At 48.8% G+C, this 22198-nt stretch overlaps 1 protein-coding gene across 1 annotated transcript in view; it reads right to left on the bottom strand.

Annotated features, from left to right (window-relative positions):
- The window catches only part of LOC120836155, a 41302-nt gene extending 19429 nt beyond the window's left edge, over positions 1-21873 (bottom strand). Inside the window, exons 1-2 of the mRNA XM_040223585.1 lie at positions 21801-21873; positions 16314-16405 (exon numbers count right to left, since the gene is read on the bottom strand). Coding sequence (XP_040079519.1) covers positions 16314-16405; positions 21801-21873 — 165 coding nt within the window. The remainder of the gene's footprint in view (positions 1-16313; positions 16406-21800) is intronic.
- Positions 21874-22198: the final 325 nt, after the last annotated feature.

Genomic DNA, 22198 nt, shown 5'->3' with positions numbered 1-22198 from the left:
CGACAGCAATGAGCGACGGAGAGCTCTCATTGCTTGGTTTTTGGATCTCTAGAAAGCTTTGCTCATCGCCTCGGTCGCTTGCTCCCGTCGCTTTCATGTGGCTTGCCTTGTCGTGCAGCTGATCGAGCGATAGCAAAAAGGGTCGCCATCACTTTTCTTGTTGCTCGCTAAATTGCTTACATGCGTTTTACACTTTATAGTTGTTGGCACTTGCCAAAATGTGAAGCATGCATTTTATTCAGGGCTTTGCCCTTGCTGACTCTCAGACTGCCGGGATAACTTTGGGTTCCAGTGAAATACGACCACGTGATTTCTCCCTTTGCTTATGAGCTGAGGAGGAAGTAGTTTAAAACACTTTTTTTTTCTGTTTCTTTTGACACTAGTCAATGCGCGTTTTTTGTTTTGTTTTGTTTTTTTTCTCTTCTAACCTTTACAGTGAAGTACTGCCAGAGGGTTAGTAAATAAGTGCACCATACACAGAATTTGTTTATAAGAAGTCAGTGCCCCAGTCGAGAGAGAACTCGTTTATACTCTTCGCAAGCAACATCATCAATACAGACCTTACTTCTAAAGGCGCACGTCACGCAATGTTTCGAGTAGTTTCCGAGGACGAAAATCGAACTTGAATCTAACCTCGCACAGTGGAAGCGAATACAAGCGCCATCACACTAACGGGTACCTTTAGCAGTCATGGGTTCCGCAAAACACACCGCCTACCTGTCTCGTACCAAGCCGCCACCCGATTTGCAGAAATCAAGCTCCCTGATACACTCACCAAGTGTCTCGCTTGGCCCCCCTTGCCTCCGGTGGGACCTTTGCCTTTGGTTGCGTTCCCGCAATCTGAGTGCCCGTGCAGTGAGAGGTCGGTTCCGTGGCTTCCTTGGCAAAAGCTCGAGGGTCATCCAATGCGGAAAGCACCTGTGCGACAAGGAACCGCACACGCTCGCTTTCACGCCGACTGCACACAAAAGGATCACGTTATAAACGCTCCGAACAGAAAGGACTCAAAAAGTAAAACGAGTGAGCGAGCACTCACCAATTAGACTCTGTGGTGTAGACCGGCGAACGCGGCCGGAAGGCCGCAGAACAAGAACTGACACGAGACAGGCACTGGACGCTGACTGATCTTTATGCCGATGGTGATGCTCTTATATACAATTGGTAATGCATGAGTTCAGCGCCGTCTATACACAACATATTTCCCCCCTTTAAACAAACAAAACCCCAGTAACTAGAACACAACTTTCACCAATAATTACAGTTATTCACATAGCTCTGGAACCGCTATAACAGATAATTCTAGTGTAAAACATAATCATTGTATTTTCCGGGCATTCTTCTTTGTCGCTGAGGCCTGCTGTACGACGGTGCCGTGGTCAACAACTCCATTTGGCCGGAGATGTCCTGCGCTTCGACTTGCTCTGGAGCTGGCGCCGACTCTGCTGGTGTCGACAAGATTTCAGTCTCCTGAAGTGTAGCGCCTGGAAGTGTCTCAGCACCCCGTGCTGCTTCCGCTCCGTGCGTAGCGACGGTAGCGCTGTCGTCACCTGGCGATAATGTCTCTGGGGTTCTGGCAGTTGCGACGTCCCGTGGTGATGGTAATTGTGATGCCCCCTCTTCAGTGGGCAAATCCAGGTCGCATAACTGGTCTCTTACCTCTCCACGTCGTTCCACAACTTTTTCTACCAAGTTCCGGGCACCTGGTGCTCCTCCTTTGGCCACTACTGTCAATTTGGCAGCGTTTCATTTCTTCCCATTGTCTAAAAGGAAAGATTTTTTTCCCACGCGTTTTTTTACTTCTATTGGCAAAGAAAACCTCTGCTGTCCTTTTGGTCCTCTCCACCTCTTTATTTTTACGAAGTCGCCGGCTTCAATGATGGAGTGCCTGGCACCCCGTCTTTCATCGGTGTATTTCTTTGTCCTCTGCTGTCGCTCTTTGACACGGCGTTGCAGTTCGGCGACGTGAGGCCGCAGTTCATCGAAAAACCCTCTCTCCGGTAGTCCCACGACGTCCAGTCTTGTTCGTGGCCGCCTTCCGTGTAGCAAAAACGCCGGAGACATGCCGGTGGTCGCATGGGGAGTTGCCCTGTAAATACTCAGGTATTCCAGAATCGCCTCCTTAAGTGGTCTCCGCTCCAGTGCCGCCACCTGAATATACTCTTTTAAGACACGGTTAAATCGTTCTATTTGACCGTTGCACTGCGGGTAGTACAGCGAGGCCACACAGTGTTCAATTCCTCTGTCTTGTAGGAACCCTTCAAACTGTGTCGACATAAATTGTCTGCCATTGTCAGTGACAACACTCTTTGGGTATCCTTCCCTCGCGAATAGCTCCAGTAACACTTTCGTCACCGACTGAGAAGTTTTTGACGACACAAAAAAAACCTCCGGCCACTTACTGTGATAATCAATCACAGTTACTGCAAATCTGCACTCTGGAGGGGCTCGTTCCATCGGGCCCACAATATCCATGCCCAGCTTTTCCCAGGGTCTTTTCGGGCCATTGCACTGGTTGTAGAGGGGCCACCGCGGTCTTTGCAGACTTGTCTGATGCCTTGCACACAGCGCAGCTTCTAATGCAGTTTTCCACGTCTTCGTCCATCCCAGGCCACCAATACTGCTCCCGGAGTCGCTCCTTTGTCCTGACGATGCCCGGATGCGATTCGTGGGCCATCATGATGAATCTGGACACCAATGTCGATGGAGGCACCACCCGCTCTGCACGAAACAGCACCCCCTCCAGAACAGAAAGCTCTTCTTGAATCCGCCAAAATGATAGTAGCTTTCCTGACAGACATTTCTTTTCTGGCCAACTAGATGTGACATACTGCATCACTTCCCGTAACACGCCGTCCTTCTCTGTCTCCACTTGCAATTGGTTCTTTGTTACCACGCTTGACACCACCGCAATGACCTCCTCTACTGGGTCGCACTCTGTGGACAGCAAGGGCAACCGGGAGAGTGCGTCAGCGACTACATTATCTTCTCCTTTCGTGTATTGTACAGTAAAATTGTACCTCATCAGCCTTGCACACCACCGCTCTATCCGAAGTGGCCGCCTTCCGGTGCCATTAGTAGAGAGCAATGTTACCAATGCCTGGTGGTCCGTTCGCAGCACAAAAATTCTGCCCCACAAGTACACATGCCAGTGCTCGCAAGCCCACAGACATGCCAGGGCTTCTCGTTCTCCCGTAGAGTATTTGCGTTCCTGTGGCGTCAACGTCCTTGATGCAAATGCTATCGTACGCGTCTCACCGTCGATCACCTGTTGCAGTACCGCTCCCAGCCCATATGCCGATGCATCAGTTGTTTCCTGTACAGGTAAGGACCGGTCAAACATGGATACCGCGCTGCACGACGCTAGTAGGTTCTTAGCCTTGCCGAAGCTTTCCTCAGCGTTCTGGTCCCAGATGAACTCCTGGCCCTTGCGAAGAAGGCGCCGCAGTGGCTCCACCACTTCTGCATAATGAGGGAGGAAGTGAGAGTAGTAACCCATGAGCCCAAGAAAAGAACGCAACCCCACCAAATCCGTTGGCGTCTGTGCATTGATAATCGCGTCCACTTTTGATTTGAGGGGTGCGAGACCCCTTGCGCTCACATGGTGACCCAAGAACGACAATTCCTCTACCCCGAAGACACATTTCGTGTTCAGTTGCAGGCCAGCGGCCGCTATTCGCTGCAAGACCTCGCGCAGACGACTGTTGTGTTCTTCCTTATTTTTGCGAAAGACAATAATATCGTCAATATACAATAGGACGCCCTTGCAACCTTTCAATATTTCTTCCATCATCCGCTGAAACGCGGCGGGCGCCGAAGCAAGGCCAAAACAGACTCTACGGAACTGAAACAGTCCCTCATGTGTGGCAAACGTCGTCAGTGCCCGGCTGTCTTCCGACAACTCGACCTGGTGATAGGCTGACGCCAGGTCCAGTTTAGAGAACCATGCTGCTCCGTTCAAAGCGTGCAAAAGCTCCTCCGTGTGCGGCAACGGGAAGCCGTCAACGACAATGGCCTTGTTTGGCTCCCGTAAATCTACGCAGAGTCGGATGCTCCCGTCTTTTTTTTTTTTACCACCACTATTGGAGACACCCACTCAGAAGCGTTTACCCGTTCGATAATGCTTTCATGCTCTAATCTTAACAACTCAGCAGAGACTTGTTCTCGCAACATCAACCGTAATCGCCTAGCTTTTGCTGATACTGGTTTGACGTTGGGACGCAGTTTAACTTCGTGTACCACGTTTTTAGCAAGTCCCAGTTTCCCCGCAAAGAGGAATGAAAACTCACTAAGTTCAGGAGGCAGAGGTTGTGGCCCCGCCGTTGTATGTAGGCACGCCAGCGATGCGCCGTCGATATGCAGTCGTAGTTGTTGCACCGCATCCAGTCCCAGCAACGCCATGCCCCTTGACACCACATAGAAGCGAATGTTTGACGACACGCCTCCACGTGCCGCTTGAGCCACAAAACATCCCAAGACTAGAATTCTTTGCTGTGAAAAGTCCCGCAGAGTCACCGTTGCTGGAGCCAAGGCGAACCGTCTTGCAAATTTTTCTTGATAGATGTTTGCTGGCAAGATAGACACTGACGAGCCTGTGTCCACGACAAGCTGAATCACTTCGCCCTCGACGCAAACGTCGACTATCAGAGTGGTTCGCTCGTTCTGTGTGACTGTTAGGACACCCAACTCTTCGTTTCCGTCCGTGTCCTGAACCGCTTGCACCCGCGCTTGCCCGGTACTTCTACATACCGCTTGAAAATGTCCCACCTTGTGACACCTCGAACACCGCTTATCTCGCGCTCTGCATTCCCGTGCACTGGCTAGGTGTCCTGAAGCACCGCATCTGTAACACCTGCGGTCCGGAACTGTTGAAGAACCGCTGACTCCTGTTCCTGAACGATTTCTTGCCCTCTCGACTTGCTGAACCATGGCAGCGTCACGCCCCTCCTCGTAGACACGGGCACCTTCCGCTGCCTGCTCGAACGTCTGTAGGATGTCCATGGCCTGCCCAACGTAAGCTGTGAACCTTTCATGAGCAGCTTCTGTCTTAGCTCCACGCTCCGTACTCCGTCGACGACTTTATCCCGCAGCGCTGCCTCAAGATAGTCACCGAAGTCGCAAGTACTCGCGAGCTGTCGCAGGGCGCTGACGTACGCGCGTATCGGTTCTTCCTGAAGCTGTCGCCGCAACATGAATCGCCGTCTTTCGACAAGCACATTCAGAGTGTTCGTGAAATGTCGTTCCAACAACCGAAGTGCATCGGTGTAGTCGTCCGGCTCACCCCCTTTTGATGTGGTCTTCTCCGGCGTACTTCCGGTTGCAGCAGCAGTTATCGGTGGTGCAGCCGCAGGCTCTGGAACCAACGTGCGAAACACTCTTCGACCTTCCACCCCCAAACACTGTAGAAGTATCGCCTTTCGTTGTGCTGGCGGTTTCGCGTCCATTTCCGTCGCCTGCAGAAAGATCTCGAAGTCCTCTCGCCATTGCCGCCATGGCACTGCCGGGTCTCCCGGCGCCTCCAAAAACGGGGCTAACGATGTCAGCCCGAACGTATTCATCTTTGCGTTAATGGGTAACGCCCCTCGCGTACTAGTTGCGAAGAACGGCTGTCATCTTGACTGCTGCCGAGGTTGTGCTTTTGTCGACTGCGCCAATGTGGTGTAGACCGGCGAACGCGGCCGGAAGGCCGCAGAACAAGAACTGACACGAGACAGGCACTGGACGCTGACTGATCTTTATGCCGATGGTGATGCTCTTATATACAATTGGTAATGCATGAGTTCAGCGCCCTCTATACACAACAGACTCATATCCACAGCTGGTTTTATGGGCACGCCGGCACCTAGGACACTTCCTTTTTCCAAGAACGTTCTTCGATGTTTGTCCCTAAAGTCTGAAAGCGCCCGAAAGTTGCGAAAGTTTTGAAACTCGCTTCGTTTTTGAAAGTTTTTGCGTTTTGTTACGATGGCGATGGCGATGCGGCGATGCCCGTTGGTTCCGAGTTCCGACCAAGTTTATTTGACGCAACGTGAATTTGCTTGTTTTATTCGACTTAAATTAAAACTTTAAGATATAAAAAAATTGTTTTAAAATTTATAAAAGTATTTGTAATAAAGCATGTCGAAGCGCAATGTGTACTAAACTGGAGCTTGGCCAGGCTTGGCTTCGTCAGCTTCGTTTCAATTAGACATGGCGGCGACCACTATTGTGCCGTGTACCGTGCTCGACCTATTTGCTGTGCATTGGTTGTCCTGTTATCCACCTCTTGCGATCCTCATCAGCCCCAAGCATGCTGTCTAAGTATTGTGTCCTCGCCGGAAAGAATATCCAGTCTTCTTGGAAGTGTTGCTCGAATGTCGTCGACACCCACGAACCGACTCGGCAAGCCTCACGTCGTTGCTTGGTTCCTCTGCGTTTCCGGCGATGGATCTCCCAGCCCTGGCCTCAGCCCTACAGGACGTAGCCGGTGAAAAACAATCTACGACAACGCGGTGTCTTTGGAATGCGATGGCTACGATCAGTGGCTCTTAAAACCTCAGTAGCCCCCCTTCAATAGTGAACTCGGCGATGTGAACGCCCTTACCTTCAGTGTCCGGAGACTGCTGCAAACCTCCGACGAGAGCGGACGTCTTCTCCGGGCTCCGCAAAGCCCAGAGAACTGTACGCGACTGTACGTGATCCTGGTATAAACATCGCCGCGCTCCGTCGGCCCGCCGCAGCACGTCCGCCGAGAGTTCGGTTCGCTCGAGTCTCGTTCTGCGAGCGGCACGCCCGTTTCTGCTTCGAATAGGGCTACAGCCGACATCGCCGCTTCGCAGCTCACCAATATCTCTGCGTCCATCCTGAGACAGGACATGAAAATCTCTCTAGAGCGAGACGACCAAGGTGGGAAATGGATCACCCCTGGAAAGCCCCGCAAATCTCGTCTTCCGGCCGACTTTGACCCCGAACTTCACGTAGTTATAGTGCATCTCCCAGTCCGTCCTGCTGGCGCAGCTGCGCTGCCTCGGGACAGTTTGCCGGCGTTCTTGCAAGCCGCACAGCTCCTTACTCATACATGTACCGACGTGTCGCTCCACCTTCGGCAAAATAACCGTCCTCCGCACCCATCACGAAGCGATCGTCAACTGGCTACTTCGCATCACCAATATCACCTTACAAAACATTTCCCCTCCCGTCCACTCCTACCTACCCCCGACGAGATCATCAAGGATCTGGAGTCTTATCAAGATGACATCCTTCAAGCAAGGCGAGTAGGCACAAAAGGTTCAGCCATCATCACCTTCATCAGAACCCATGTCCCTTACACAGTGTACTACCGCCGCCTTTAATTTCGCTGCCGTCCCCACAAACTTCGAGCCCATCATTGCAACAGCTGTGTCGAGTACGGACACCGCACTCTGGCCTGCCCGGGCAACCAGCGACGCTGCCCCCCGTGTTCCACCACCCTGGCCCGCCCAGACGAACCCCATCCCTGTACTCCCTGGTTTGCGTTGCCTCAACTCGCAGTGTGGTTCTTAAGCAGGGCACTTGGTCCCGAATAAGCTGCTGCACCTTCACTCACTCCATGATACACATCCCTGAACAGTTCTAGCGGCATGTAAAGCGTGGATGCAGGATTCGGTTTATGGCAGTCACCTTGACGATTGCTACAGTGGAGCACACTGCTTACAGAAAGGATCGTGCAAAGAACTGTAGGGGTGTGCTGGTCGTGGTACCTTTTCTACTACCCTTTTGGCGACGCCACGACCTGGAGCTGGAACCTCTCACAAGCATGGCAAGGGGCTGCTATACTGTGCATGCTACCTGGCTTCCGTGAAAGCTGAGTCCTTTGACCTGCCCAGCGAGCCACTGGTGCTCATTAACACGATTTAATTAAATGTGTGCATACTAGACGTCTTCAAGTTGAGTCGCTCGGAGTGCAGTGTATACCATGGAACCATTTCCAGTGGCCCCAAATACTCGACAGTTCGACGGTACAGTGTGCTCAGTCCACTTGTTCTCAACATGTTTATTAATCGTGATTCCTGCAATCAACTCCACTGCTGTTACGGACGACCTGATACTGGTGCCGCTTATCAGGTGGCCCAAGAAACCACCAGGGTTTGCAGAACAACATCGACAAGGTCTACTATAAACAGCCAGCTATGCTTCTTCGCACAGCCTGACGACAGTTTTGTTCAAAACGTGCGAAACACTGGGTTTTGTACTTAGCGTGTCCAGTAGACCAGGCCATAACAGACTTACGTGCCTTTCACCATTGGCGTACCAACTTGGTTTTGAGTGGGGGGGGGGGGGGGCAAACTAAACCCCCTTCCCCTCCCCTCCTCCCCTCCGGGACCGAGAAGCGGTGCCCTTGGTATCCCTTGGGCGCTGCCAGCCAGTGTTTGCCCTGCCCAGTGGTGGCCTGTTTTAGGGGGGGGGGGGGGCAAAACACATGACTTGCCCCCCCCCCCCCCCCCCCACTCTAAGAACTGGGGGACAAGCGCCCCCCTTGACCACCAGGTTGGTACGCCCATGTTTTTCACAGCCCTGGTCCTGCCACACCTAAAGTATTGCAGCTCCATATGAGACTCCTGTGAGGTTGATCTTGTAAGATCAGTTGAAAGTGTTCATCGAAGGGCAACTATACACTATTCTTCGGCAGCCAAGCTCACTCCGGATCACTCACTGCTTTGACATTGGCTAGAATTCTGGCCCTTCAATGGACGACCAGAGTTGATCTGAAGTGTGGCCCTCCAGCGGGTTGTCTTATTATGCCTCCTAAACAGCGTTGTGGAACTCCAAGTTCATGAGACAGCACTGAAGGGAGTTGTTTGCAAGAATTGGGCTGGTGCCTTTCAACCGTTTCGTACTGTAGAGCAACAGCCTTCCTTCTTGGTGTGGTATTCACTGTTCTGGCAATCCCTTTATTTGCACTCCCGCAAAACCCCCCTAACAATCATCACAAGCTCGAAAACATCTGTAGACAGGAAACTCGCTACCTTCACTCCCACTGAGGTAGAGCAGTGCCTATGTGCTTTAACGTGAATTGCAGACTTTTACTTGATTTCTATTTTGTGTTTCCCCCCACTTTTATTTGTTCCTTTTGCAGGGTACTGCGGGTTTCTTGGTATAGTCTTTGGCCTCTTTACTATAACGAATTGCTCTTAGCAGGATTAGTCGATAAAAGCACTTCTAACATTTTTATCCTCTACTATGGTACTCTTTGGCACACAACTGTACTATTTTATTCAACCTAACAAAAAACGGGTTTTATGTCCGTTAAGTAAGAAACGGACACACTGTCCGTCAGAATTACGACAAATTGTTTGTAAAATTACGGAAATTTTTTACAGTGTATGTCGACACGGGCACTGGAGAACAACCACACAAACACAAAAACGAAAAGAAAGAGGTCCGTGAAGATTCAACACGATGTGGCAGAAGCAGTAATTTGCCTAACCGAACACTAAACGCATCACATGAATTCCTTGTTTTTTTGTTTTTTTTTTTGAAGAAATCGCTTGTTTCCGATAAGGGTAGGAATTTTTAAGCACTGGAAGCATTGGTACCGTCGAATACGTCGTCGCGGAGGAAATCTACGGCAGCCCCGCTAGTCGCAGAACAGCACCTTTGCATTTAATTGCATTATAATCAAAGAAACTAGGTCGGGAACCAGACGTTCCGGGATCGGAAAGAGCTACTACGTCATCCGTGAAACCTTTACCACATGATCACGCTCCTGCAATTACCCGCGCCCAGACAGCGGAGTCAAGGGACAAAAAAATTCCAGTTGATTGGCCCGGCGACTGCAAACCCTCTTCCAAGCTGTCAGGGGATTAGGAAAATAGCAGCTTCTTCAAGGCCAAAAGGGGGGTACCCTCGCAATGGCTTAACTTCAGGGGCATCCCCAACAGTGAATAAAACGAGAGGATTTGTCACTTATATCCTCTTGAAAGTTCGACCCAAAGTTGATAGTTCAGTGGATGCTATATTCGTTACCTTGGCACGGATAGCAGGTTGGTGCCGGGCTCTGCCTTATCTCTAGCTTTGAGACTGTAGTCACGTGATCCTACATGGAGACCCGATTGGCCTTAAAGAAGCATAGCGTCGACTCTACTGTCAATACCGACTGAAAAGGACAGCTCCATACTTCCTAAGAAACAGCGTGTGGCTAGCGTGGTGGCGTACAAAGCTGGGTGCACTGATACACCTAGAGGTTTTTAAAGCAGAGGAGGATGCTCATTGTCCGTGTATAATTACACTGGCTCGGTAACAGAGGGTGCATCTTCCAGGAAAAGGCGGCATGTGCGCCTGATGCACCTGACCACCCCCTTTTTCTTCTTATTGTGAATTGCGCTCGCAGATCTCGAGCGCTCCAAAAGCGCTCCATTTGGAGCGCGCGTATTCCGCTCGCAGATCTGGCTCAAGTTGGTCATCTTCCGCTCGTGGATCTCTGGCAGCGCCTGCTCCACGGAGCGCCCCAAACTCCGCCGAACTTGCTCTGCGGGATTTCACAGATCTCTCCAGAAGTTGACAGAGCGGCCCACGTGATTTCCGTCTAAATCCGCGGTGCATATGCCCGGCGAGGTTGGAGAGATCAGCGGGCCGGTCGCGCCACGGCCGGGTGGCCGGGTCGTGGAGTTGGATTTGTTCGGGTGCGTCGGTTGTTTACTCTGGATTGTGACGGCTCGAACGCTTCTACCTCGCGTAGATCAGGGATAAAAAGCCGGGAATGTGGAGTGTGGCAAATCGTAAGCGCTGACATCTGTGATCGTGAGAGGAAGAACGAGAAAAAGAACACCAGAAAAGCCGGAGGCAGACGCAAGGTTAGGCCTATTCATTCCGCAGACAGTGATTGTTTACCTTTTTACACTGCATTCCGTCGGCATTTTCCCGTGAAATAAAGCAAGAAGTAGTTAGGCAACGACCGCGCAAGTGATGGCTTGTTACCTCTGGGTTTATTAAAGTCGTACTACAAATCTGAACTCCACCGCTGGCAATCGCTGTCCGTGCCCCGCTGCTTCGAGGCGGCCGAAAGGTATGTGACGGCGCCGAACGCGGACGTCTTCGTTATTTGTGACATGGGCGCCGTGGTACGTATAATTTCGCCCGGCCTGTGTAGCGTGTTACTTCTGCAGCTAAGCAGTGACAGTCGTCACTGGTCGTCGGAAAGATCAGCTGGCTGAGGCGTTGGTGGGCCGGTCAAGTTCGAGCAGCGGCCATTTTGTACGGCGGAGGGAGAAGGGGTGGGGAGAAGTGTGGGGGAGGCCGCTCCAAAAATGCGAGTTTATCTTCCCCTCGTCGATTCGGAGCGGGTCCCACGGAGCGGAATTTTGCCTCCCTCGCGGATTTTGGAAAGCGCTCCAGATCTACGAGTGGAATTCACCATTAGAGTGCCTGTACGGCGCCATATGTGATATACTTCGCCTTTCACAGGTCGCTCATGTGCATGATCCATCCGCCGCAGGATTAAACGTATGTTCGCTATGAATAAATGCGCGTTACGAAATGGCTCTGTCCGCTTACGCGCACCGCGTGCACGTCCCTCATCCACACTCTAAGTCAACTGATCTGCTTGCATCAGGGAGAAGGATGGTTTTCAGGAATGTTCACACCGCGGAAAACTGCTCAGAGGCTGCATTCACAATGCTTTGTTAAATACAACCGCTGCGCGAAATGCTGACGCATTTGTTCGAGAATCAGTGAGCGGTAGCTCACTGATTCTTGAACACCAACCACGCCTCTGTGAGGTGTGGCTGATGTACACCAGCCACACCGGTGTGACTGGTGTACATCGTCAAAGTCAACTGGCCACTTCCAGTGAACAAGACTGCTCCCGCATTCTTCAAACAAAAAGAAAGAAAGGAGCGAAGACGTTTTAGAGGGGGCGAGCGCTCCAGCTCCCATTACAACCACCACTGAGTTGCGGTGACGTCCAAACGACGCCGAGCGCTGATATTGGTCTTGATTGAAAGGATAGTGGGTAAACCTCAATGCTAGATGCCTTGAAGTCTAACCACTATATTTTTTCCGTCAGCCAATTAGAGCTCGACGTTCTGACATCCTCCCAATTCTTGTCCAAGAAGCAGACGAACTTGCGCGCCGCATTCTTCGAATGCTCAGACTTGCTAAATTTCATGTACAAATCCTATCGTGGAGGTCGCTAATCACGTCATATGCGGGCCAGAAATATGCATGCCTTTTGGGTATCTCCTCTTGTAAATAATTTTTGACAGCTAAGCGCTTTGTCGATTGGCACGGCTGAGCGGGCGGCGGTTTTTAAACCGTCATAAAAAAAAAGAGATCCAAGGACATCTAAGCCTTTTTTAAGAGTTTCGAATGCGAAAGGGATTACTGCCCGATGTAAAAATTAAATAGCGCAAAGGTTAGGCAAAGGACAAAGGACAGAACATCTAGACAGGACAAGCGCTATAGCGCTTGTCCTGTCTACATGTTCTGTCCTTTGTCCTTTGTCTAACCTTTGCGCTATTTAATTTTTACATCATGCATATCCAACTAGCCCACCTCAATATCTTAGCATGATTACTGCCAAATTGAACGCCGCCGAGTGCTGGCGTGGACGGCCACATTTCGCTACGGCCGATGTTGCGGCTATAGAATTATTATAATGTACGCTAGAGGTTCAACTGGCGCTAGTGTCTACGCGACTTTCGTGACGCCGATTCAAGCAGACAGCAACCAGTCTACTTTTGTGGTGCTCCTGTGCATTCCTATGGGAAAACGCATGTGCATTTTGTCTCTTCGCCGGAAAATAACACGAAACACTTTGGTTATTGGTATCGTACCGAATAGTACGTACCTTGATTAACATTGTAAAAGTGTAATTGCTTTAGTTAGCGCATTTTTCTTCATCAGTGAACGATGTTTAACTTCGCTGCATTTCAGTCCCAAACATGTCTTCCACAGCAGGTGTGTAAAAACAAGCGACGATTCTAAGCAAAATTACAATCGAAAGGAATATAGAGTGTGTTCAAGGCTCGCCAGCTCCCCGGTGACGCTTATATATTCATAATATGCCAGTCCTTTCACTATATGAAAATGACCCCGTAGTGCATAAGCGGATAAAAACATTCAAATAGAGAATAAAGTACGTGGTCTAAGAAAGGCGTCTCTTCATATTGTTTTCTCTGTCAAGCAGCTTTTATCGGGCACTTGTTCTCAAAGCTCTCGAGGGTGCGGGTGATGTTTTCGACGCTGAACAAATATTTTCGCACATCTTCACGAGCAGAAAGAGCAAAGCGGTACTTACTTATTTAAAATCGGACTATATTACGTGGCCTTCAAATTATTTTAATCGTACATGCACTGGTAGTTACTGATCCAGTGTTGCTGCGTAGTTCTTGCCGTCTCCCTTGGTTTCCAGATGTCCTTCGTTCGTTTGGCACGTATATCCCTCACGCTGAAAAGCGCCGACGTTGTCTTCGTGGTAACAGTGCCCGACAGTGCACATAAATACACCTGCGGAGCCGTTAAAGCACCGTTTTTAATGCGATAAATTTGAAAGATAAACGCTGTAACTGACCAATTATTTTATCGGCCTGACTGAGAAATGTTACAAGCTACCTAGTACGTGCGAATTATTCGGGATATTTGCTCTTATGATCGAGCGCAGGGAGAAAATGCACTCACTCTTTACCATAGAAATGCATTACCGGAAGTAAATTTCGGACTGGTTGCTGTCTGCTTCAATTTGCGTCAGCACACTAGCGGTTCGAATCCAGACCGAGGTGCCCGCAATATGACGGAGGCTTATTGCGGAGAAGGCGCCGTGTAACCGAGCTTTCGGTTGCACGTCAAAAGATCCCCAGGTGGTCGAAATTAATCCTCAGTCCTCCGCTGGGGCGTGCCAGATGCCCGTCGTTGGTTTGGCACGTAAAACCCCCAAATTTGACTTAGCACACTAGTGCCACTTGAACCTCTAGCGTACATTATAATAACTCTATGGTTGTGGCCGCCCACGATATAGATGCCACTTGAGACGCTTTGATTCGAGGTTTGCTTTCGCTGGTGACTGCTGCGCTGCTGGGTGAGGCAGCGGCGGGAGATCGAAGCTCGGCGCGGTGCGAGTTGAAATCACGTGCCCTCTCATCATCATCATCGCCTTAGCTGCGGGTACTGGTTGACGTACCTCAAAGCGCAAAGTTAGGCTTAACATCATGCCTAACGTTAGGCCTAACGTCAGGCCAGCGGATACTTACGTTCCCCCTCACGTCAAACAACTGCGTGTACAGGTTGACGACGTTAGATCTGAAAACGTAACAATAGGCCTGACGTCAGGCCTAACATCAGGCCAGTGCATACCCGCGTCCCCGCTTCCCGCTGCGCAGCCAGCAGTTCTGATGGCTCCTTAGCAACGATGACGCCGTTGCTATGGAGCCACATGACGCGTCGCAGCCAGTGAGAATTTAGGAGCCGTTTTGCTGCTACAGACAATTCCGCTTTCGCTTCATGAGCAGTTAATGTGTTCGCGTTAGCAAAAAAACACCCCAGTAGCATTCTCTTTTTCGCGCAACGTACACCCCAAAAGTAGTTCACAGTTTCGACCTAGAATTATGTTTTTCTCCGCGCTTGAAAGGGGGTGCAAAGTTGGGAGATCGGTGTCGCGAAACGAAAACTTGCTCATGGAAGTGATGTCGCACAGATAACAGGGGCTCCTAATGCGCAGTAGGTTTGCGCAGTAGACCATTTCAGCTCACATTCTCACTCTTTACATTCGCACCTTCTGCGAAGGACTTCACGACTTTGACTTCGCCCTCGACGTCATCGTAGAGGTCATCCCTGAGTTCGTTTAGAGGTCATCCTAGACGTCATCTTTGAAGTCGTCCTGTAGGACGTCGTCCATGAGGGCGTTCTAGAGTTCTTCCTTGAGGTCGTCCTAGAGGTCCTCCTTGAGGTCGTCCTAGGGGTCTAGAGGTCGTCGTTAAGATCGCCCTAGAGGTTACTGTAGAGGTCGTCCTAGACGTCGTCTTTGATATCGTCCTTTGGAACGTCGTCCTCGACGTTGTCTTAAACATCGACCTTGAGGTTGTCGTAGACGAATGCTATTGCAATTCATAGACAACAAACAATAGTGGTTTCTGCAGGAATTTCTCATCTGCTGGCTTGCTCGCTTCAACGCAACGCGCTCCTTCCTGTCTGATTGAAACGGCGATAGACACCGCTCCGGCAGCCGCGATTCCGCAATCTTTACTCATCGCTCTTTACAGCTACCGAACTTGCCTCCTCTGAGGCACGGGCAGTTCACGCGACTCTCAAGCGACCCCCCCCCCCCCCCCTCTCTCTCTCTCTCTCTCTCTCATTTCCTATGCCATCCATATCTAGTTTTGCGGAAATTTATGCAGTAATACACCTAAGCATCGACCTTTTTTTTTTTTTTTATGTAATACAGTGTTTTTAAATCTATTCGGGAAAACAGATACACCATGAAACGCAAAAAATAGCAGGAAAAGGAGAAAATTTATCCGCCAGCAATACCTGATATTGCGCCTATCTAAATCGACAGTCCCCCATGGTTAGCAAGGACGATTATGAGAGACTCGCCTAAAACCCATTGCATGGGCTCGAAAAAGGCTGTCTTTTATGTGGCCGGAAGATTCATGGAGATGTGTATACACCGGCACGCGACCCTAACGCAGTGCCCCCACCACAGGCGGGCTTGTTTGTCAACAATGTGCTGGTGCACCTCTTTACAAACAATTTCGGATTTGCGCGCACCAGGGATGGAGACTGGGGGTGTGCAGGAACCAGATCCGCGTCAGTGTCTGCGGATGTGCTACCACGACAGCAGCGCCACCGCAGCTGCGTGACGTCATAGCCGTATGTTGGTGTATAGGAAACGGCTTTTAGTGCGTAAGTTGATCAGTGACGTTGGCAGTCGTCAAGCGTACCGTACAGCATTGTGAGATTTTGCCAGGTGTTAAATGAGCTTGGACTGTGTGATATTATGCTAGTGAATGACCGAAACGTTTTCCAAAATAAAACCTTTCAGGATTTTCGGTTCCAGGGGTTTTCACTTCTTGAATACCTACCGCTTTTGAGCTTGTCAAGCTACTTGCTCCACCTGACACCAGTAGAAATTACGATAGAGAAAGAGCGCCATGTATTTTCGCCTTATGGGCCCCCATGTTTACGCGATATGTCACTATTTTGGTAATTTTGTATTTCCTAAAATATTACGGGTTTTTATTTCATACACAGGTTTTTAGTAAAAACGGTATTCAATAATTAGTTTTCGCATGATAAAAAAAGCTAGAGAGTCTCTGGATTATCCAAACATATCTCATTTGTATTTCATTGTTAGCAAGACTTACCTGAGATCCGTGGAGTTTGCAAAGTAGATTTGCCGCCTGATCAAGAAAACTGTAGCAGTGAAAATCAGTGTAAAGTCCAAGCGAAAACCCCTCTGAAAAAAAAGGAAAAAATCTTTTTTTTAAAGGGCAACTCCGCTTCATTTTTGATATTTAGAAAACTATGTAGCCCTCTTCAGTATCATATAGGAAGAACCCATGTCAAATATTACGATCTAATTCCGTTTATATATTTAATAAACTGGCCAGCAAACCTTCAAGCAAGCCAAGTCGCCGAAATTTGCCAACTCGAGCGTGCGGCGCGAGGCGCAATCATCAGCGCAGTCAATAGGGAATTGTAGTAGACCGTTTTCCTTATCCGCTACAGTATCCGTGAAGAAAACGCCGCAGCTGCGGATCCGCGCCGCCAGCCTTGTCTCCATAGTTCAAGGTCTTGTTGGGGATTACGGAGCGCTATCCGGGTGCTTAGCGCGCTGCGGAAACGGTCTACTACAATTCCCCAATGCCACGGAGTTGGAGCGGCCAACGTTGAACCACTACGTCAGAGGCAAGACTACGTCATTCTCACGTTTTGCTTGTTTTTACTTCTCAGAGCGAAATTGAACAATGACGTCATGAGTTTCTCGTCCCGGTGTTGGCTGACCGGGCGTTCACGTGATCACCGTAACACGGATGCGCTAGTTTGCGCTGCCCTGCGCGCTTATCAGTCGGTTTCTCCGGTTTCTCCGCTCCCCTTCTCCTCTTTCGTCATCTCCCCTTACCCCTCTCCCCCGGGCCATCACCATCCACGCCATGCAAAGCGACCTGCCCGCGTCCAATAAAAAAAAAAAAAAAAAAAAAAGACCTGCCCGCGTCGCGTGTCCTGTTTTTCGCTCCCTCCCGAACGTCACAAGACCACGTGGTTCGACGTCACGTGGCCATGACTCTGACGACCCGAGACCAATGTGGCCTGACGCAACCGAGGTTTCGGTTTCGGTATCTGCTGATGTTTAAATTAGGATTACAAAAATAATATTCTATATTTCGCGAATCCGAAGACGTAGAGTTGTTTAAGTGGTGCTTTGTGAATGTGAATCACATGGAAGCCTAAATTTTTTGGAATTGAGCGGAGTTGCCCTTTAAAGGGATACTTCAACGAAATTTTAAATATCCCCGTCGTGTTCAAAAATAGGTTGAATATGATCCACAATATCCGTAAATGACAATCGCCAGTTGTATTTTGATCCTGGTAGCTGTATTTTTCGTTATAAACGGCTCACTCTGGCAAGCGCTAAGAGAAGGCCCAGCTTAGAGCACGTGACATCCAACGCAATCGTGACGTAGGTCGTCTCAAGACGAGCAAAGCTACGGCGAGGCTGACGTCGAGAGGATGGCCTAGTCGTTCCAGCCACCGAAGCGGCTGCTTTTGTACAAATTTTGAGCGACGGGTTAATCTTCTATAATCTTCTAGGGGGACAATAGCGACTTCTGCGAAACATAAAAGGGATTCTCGAGAAGAGGGGAGTTCCTCCTTCCCCCCTTCTCTCGTCGTGGCCGGAGACGAGACAACCTCCGTCACTAGCTGTCAAGGTTCCTAGACGAGCATTACAAACGAGGCGTTAGCGACATCCACCAGGTGCTCTTTGCTAATCGTTTAATTCGTTTTAAAATTTCTCTTCGAGACTTTTTTAAAAAGATATTGGTAAGTTCCATGTGATACTGCTCTTTTGAGCACATATAGACCAAAAAATGAGCTCCGAAATTTCGTTGTAGTCTCCCTTTAAGGTACAGCGAGGCAAGGAGATTATAGTGAGTTTTAGTATTGCGTATACGAGCAAACGCAAGCACTGATAGTAATCTCTGGAGAAGGAGAACAAGGGCGACAAAGAACAAACACAAACCTCCAAACACAGTTCGGAGATTTTTGCTTGTCCTTTGTCCCCATTGCTCCCCTTCTCCAGGGGTTATTATCGTTATCCTTGTCCAGCTCGCTTGCACAATTGCATTAATTGCATTATCTTAGCACGCACTGTGCGTTTCCGCAAGCATTGCATAAGATGCTCGTACCTTTCTAAGATAGAAGATAGAAGTTCGCCTAATTAAACTTTGATTTTAAGTTCTACTTCTGTCAATCATTTTTATTCATAACAATAATCATTTCATTTTGTTCTTAGCCCGAGACTGAGGCAGGAAAAGAGGAAAGTTTCAAGGTAGAAGAAAAATGAACAGTCGAGGACACGTCTCTATACACTCCGTGCGGGAACTATAGGGGGCGCTTTGAAAAACGCGCGCAGCGCCGCTAGCGGAGGAGCTGGCGTTCGACCGTGAGGCGCGTTCAGCAGCCTGCGGCGCCTTTTCGCGTGCCAAGCTGTGGCGGCGGAAGCGCGCACGGACGGAACTTTTGCTTTTTGAGGCGATACGTTGAGGGTGACGTTGCATGACAGCTCGGGCAGACCTAAGAAGGGTGTCTAGATGTTCTCCACTTCTTATATACTGAGTTTTAGTCGTTATTAGGGGTAATTTCCTTAGTTGCGGCCAAAAAAGGAGTTGGAGCAATTTTCCGAAAAGCAAGACGGCCGCCACCATAATTGCTTTGAGTGGGAAATCTATTTCGCTCGTCGCTGTAAACGTAGGTCTGCTGGGACGATGATATTGGAGGCGAGTGAGATGTTCACTAAGTATCTGCACGAGGTGTGCCAAGTTTCATTACAGGTGTGAAAGTGGTTTCTAACGAATAAAGAAATAAAGCTGTACGGTATATCCAATATTGGACCCAAAATGTTATGTTATAGCGGGCTCTGCTAAGTGCAGGTTTGGGCACACAGGTGCTTGGACTTGACAGTAACGTGACACAGCACTTATTATACAAAAAAAAGGTGGCATAGGGAAACCAGGTGAAAACTTGGTTTGGGAGGCGTAACTCAGCGGGAACCGGTTTTGACCATGAAAAGGCTGTCAACAGAATACCACTGGTCGGGGGAGGTGGAGACTTTAGAGGTAGGAAGGGACTAGTGGACTGTACTTCCAATTGAAACAACTTTACGAAAGGTGGTTCCAAAGCCGAGAAAACAAAGTTGTCGGCCAACACACGGTTTGGCTGCCAAGTGCTTTTGCGGTCAGCCGTTGTGTAATAACCTGTTGTGCGAGGTGCTGATTTTCGGCCCACAGGTACTTTGACATGACCGTCACTTGACACAACACTTATTATAACAAAAATAGTTGGCATAGCGAAACCAGGTGGAAATTTAGTTTGGGCGGCGTAACTAAATGGGAACTGGCTTTGACCGTCTAAGGCTGTCAGAAAATACCACTCATCGTTGGAGGTGCACACTTTACAGGTAGGAAGGGACCAGTGGACGGTACTTCAAGTTCGAACCACTTTGCGATAGGTGACTCTAAAGCCGAGAAAAAAAAATGTTGTCTACAGAACTCGGGATGCCAGTGTTTCCACATCCAAAAAGGAGGCTGATCAAGAACAAGCACACCACATAAACTTCCATACTCAAACGCCGATTCTCCAGTGATTCCGAGTTTCATGGCTGTTTTCTTTAGATTTATATTTGTCACTTTTTTTACCGTTCGAATCTTTCTTCATCAAGTACAGATTGCGTGCCATATTTCTCCGAAAATATCATCGACACGTACAATGGGGACGAAACTTCTTTGGAGGGCATTCCTCCAACGAAATTGGCACTGCATACCCGCGAGTGTGGGATGGCATTTCAGTTCGTCCCATCGGCGCTGACACATGTTGGCGTTACTGGTACGAAAACAAACGCAGAGCGCAAAGCGGCAGTGTAGAATATGTCAGTGGCAGACATGATCGGGACACCAAATTTCTCGTGTCGTACGGCACGGCTCTATCGTTGTCGCTGTCCCACAAAACATTGGCGAGGTGAAAAACTGTGAAACTTTGTCTCCACGAGATACGGCGCATAACTATTGAAACACTTAATGACGCAGCACAGGCTGCGAACCCAGCGCAACAGCACCATTCCGACTTGAATGCGTACCAACGTACGCGGCGTGGTTTCGGTTTCGTTTTCTCTGGGGTTCTCACTGCCTACCTTCGGTACCGGCCGCGCGGCGGCGCGCCAGTCGCGTCGCACGAAGTGTATAGAGAGACGTGTCCTCGACTGTTCATTTTTCTTCTACTTTGAAACTTTCCTCTTTTCCTGCCTCAGTCTCGGGCTAAGAACAAAATGGTTAACATCCCCCAGCTCGCCTGCGCAATCACTACATTATTAATCATTTCATGTTATCCAACAAAACATTTGAATGGTAGATTTGCAAATTGGGACACCTACAAAAAACATTAGATTACATAACTAAATATGATCATCCGTTATACTTTTAGCACTACACATTAGGTGCATTTTTAATAAGTGATTCCTTAATCCTCTCTACAGCTTCCAAAACCGCACTACTCCGGGGGGTTGCGGCCGCTTCATTTGCGACACCAAGATAATCCAATCACCTGAACGCATGCAATAGACGAAAGATGAGAAGTTCAACAGTGTAGCGTGTATAAGACTCATAAAGATGCCCTGAGGATGTTTCTGAGATCGCCTCAATATGGTAGATAACTCACTCTGTTGGCTCTAAGTATCCCATAAATTCCTAAATCATTACAATACGCGCCAGATTTCCTACTAAAAATGCAATCAAAAACTGGAACACATCAAGGTCCTCTCAGGCAAAGGGAGGAGCATGTTTTGAAATAAGGACCACTGTCAGCCCATAGCAAGCGAATGATTATGGCGCCTTGAACTAGCGGAACCGCGGAGTAATGTATTGTATGCGCACAGCTCGTTCCCTAACAGCCCGGTCTACGATTCAATCCAGCGAGCGCGCGCTCGAAAGCTGACGATTGGATACAACTATCCCGCAGGAGAAAAAAACAAAAAAAACAAGCATAGTCAGTTATTTTTTTAGACGATTATTGCAGTATTACGTTCTCGCTCCACAAAAAAAAAAAAAAGAACACTTTTTGACTACTCTCATTTGCTTTTATCATCTACAAAAGCATACAGATTTTCTAATAACAGCGTTTGCAATCTCATCGAAATGTCACGTTTTCATTCGTCACATGTCGTCCCTGCTTCCGGAACAGTGGTCCTCCCATCGCCGGAGATGGCTTCGGTTTGTTGAATCTTTCATTGTTTTTTTAATAGAGAAATCAGTCGCTCATCGTTATGGTTTATGGACTTCTGGGATGCTTAGAACCCGCGGAGCAAGTTATCGCCGTATTTAGGCGATCTCAGAAACCTCCTCAGGGCACCTCAAAATGCTTTACGATGCGCTGACTTTTTTCTGGTGAAATGTGCATTAACACATCCTGTTACAGCCTTTCTAAAGCAATGGTTGCAATATCAAACGATGTTAAGAGAACACTGGTGGCATCCAATCACAGATGTTTCTTAAAGAAGTAAAACTGGCAAAAAAATTTCGAGAGAAATCGGAAACACAATCTTATGTTTATTCAATATCTACATCTCTAATATGACTTACCGCCTTGAAATGCCGGTAGAATAAGAACCACGGCGAAAAGTACGAGCAGTATGTTGCTGATATTGCGATACATAATCAGTCTAACAGGAACGTCCTCCTAAAATAGAAAGAATGACATAAATATAGCCTCGAAATTCGACAGTACAATTGTTTCCTCCGAACGTAGAGGCTACACGTTTAAAGGAAAGCTTCTGCGAAACATCAGTTGCCATAGATTTGGATAAGACATTCACCGTGTTCTAAACATTTCCGCCTGAATAAGCCTACGAAATATATCATCAAAATATTTATTATCTCTTGAGAAAACAAATTTTAAAACTTACGCGTCGGAATCACTAACTTCCGCTCTACTGGCAGCGCTGAGCAGCGGAGGAATCGATTTTGACGTCAGATGTTGT

The sequence above is a fragment of the Ixodes scapularis genome, unplaced genomic scaffold (genome assembly GCF_016920785.2).
Source record: "Ixodes scapularis isolate PalLabHiFi unplaced genomic scaffold, ASM1692078v2 ptg000312l_1___fragment_3__unscaffolded, whole genome shotgun sequence".
NCBI lineage: Eukaryota > Metazoa > Arthropoda > Arachnida > Ixodida > Ixodidae > Ixodes > Ixodes scapularis.
Note: the sequence above shows the minus strand (reverse complement) of the source record. Positions and strands in the feature narration are given on the sequence as shown.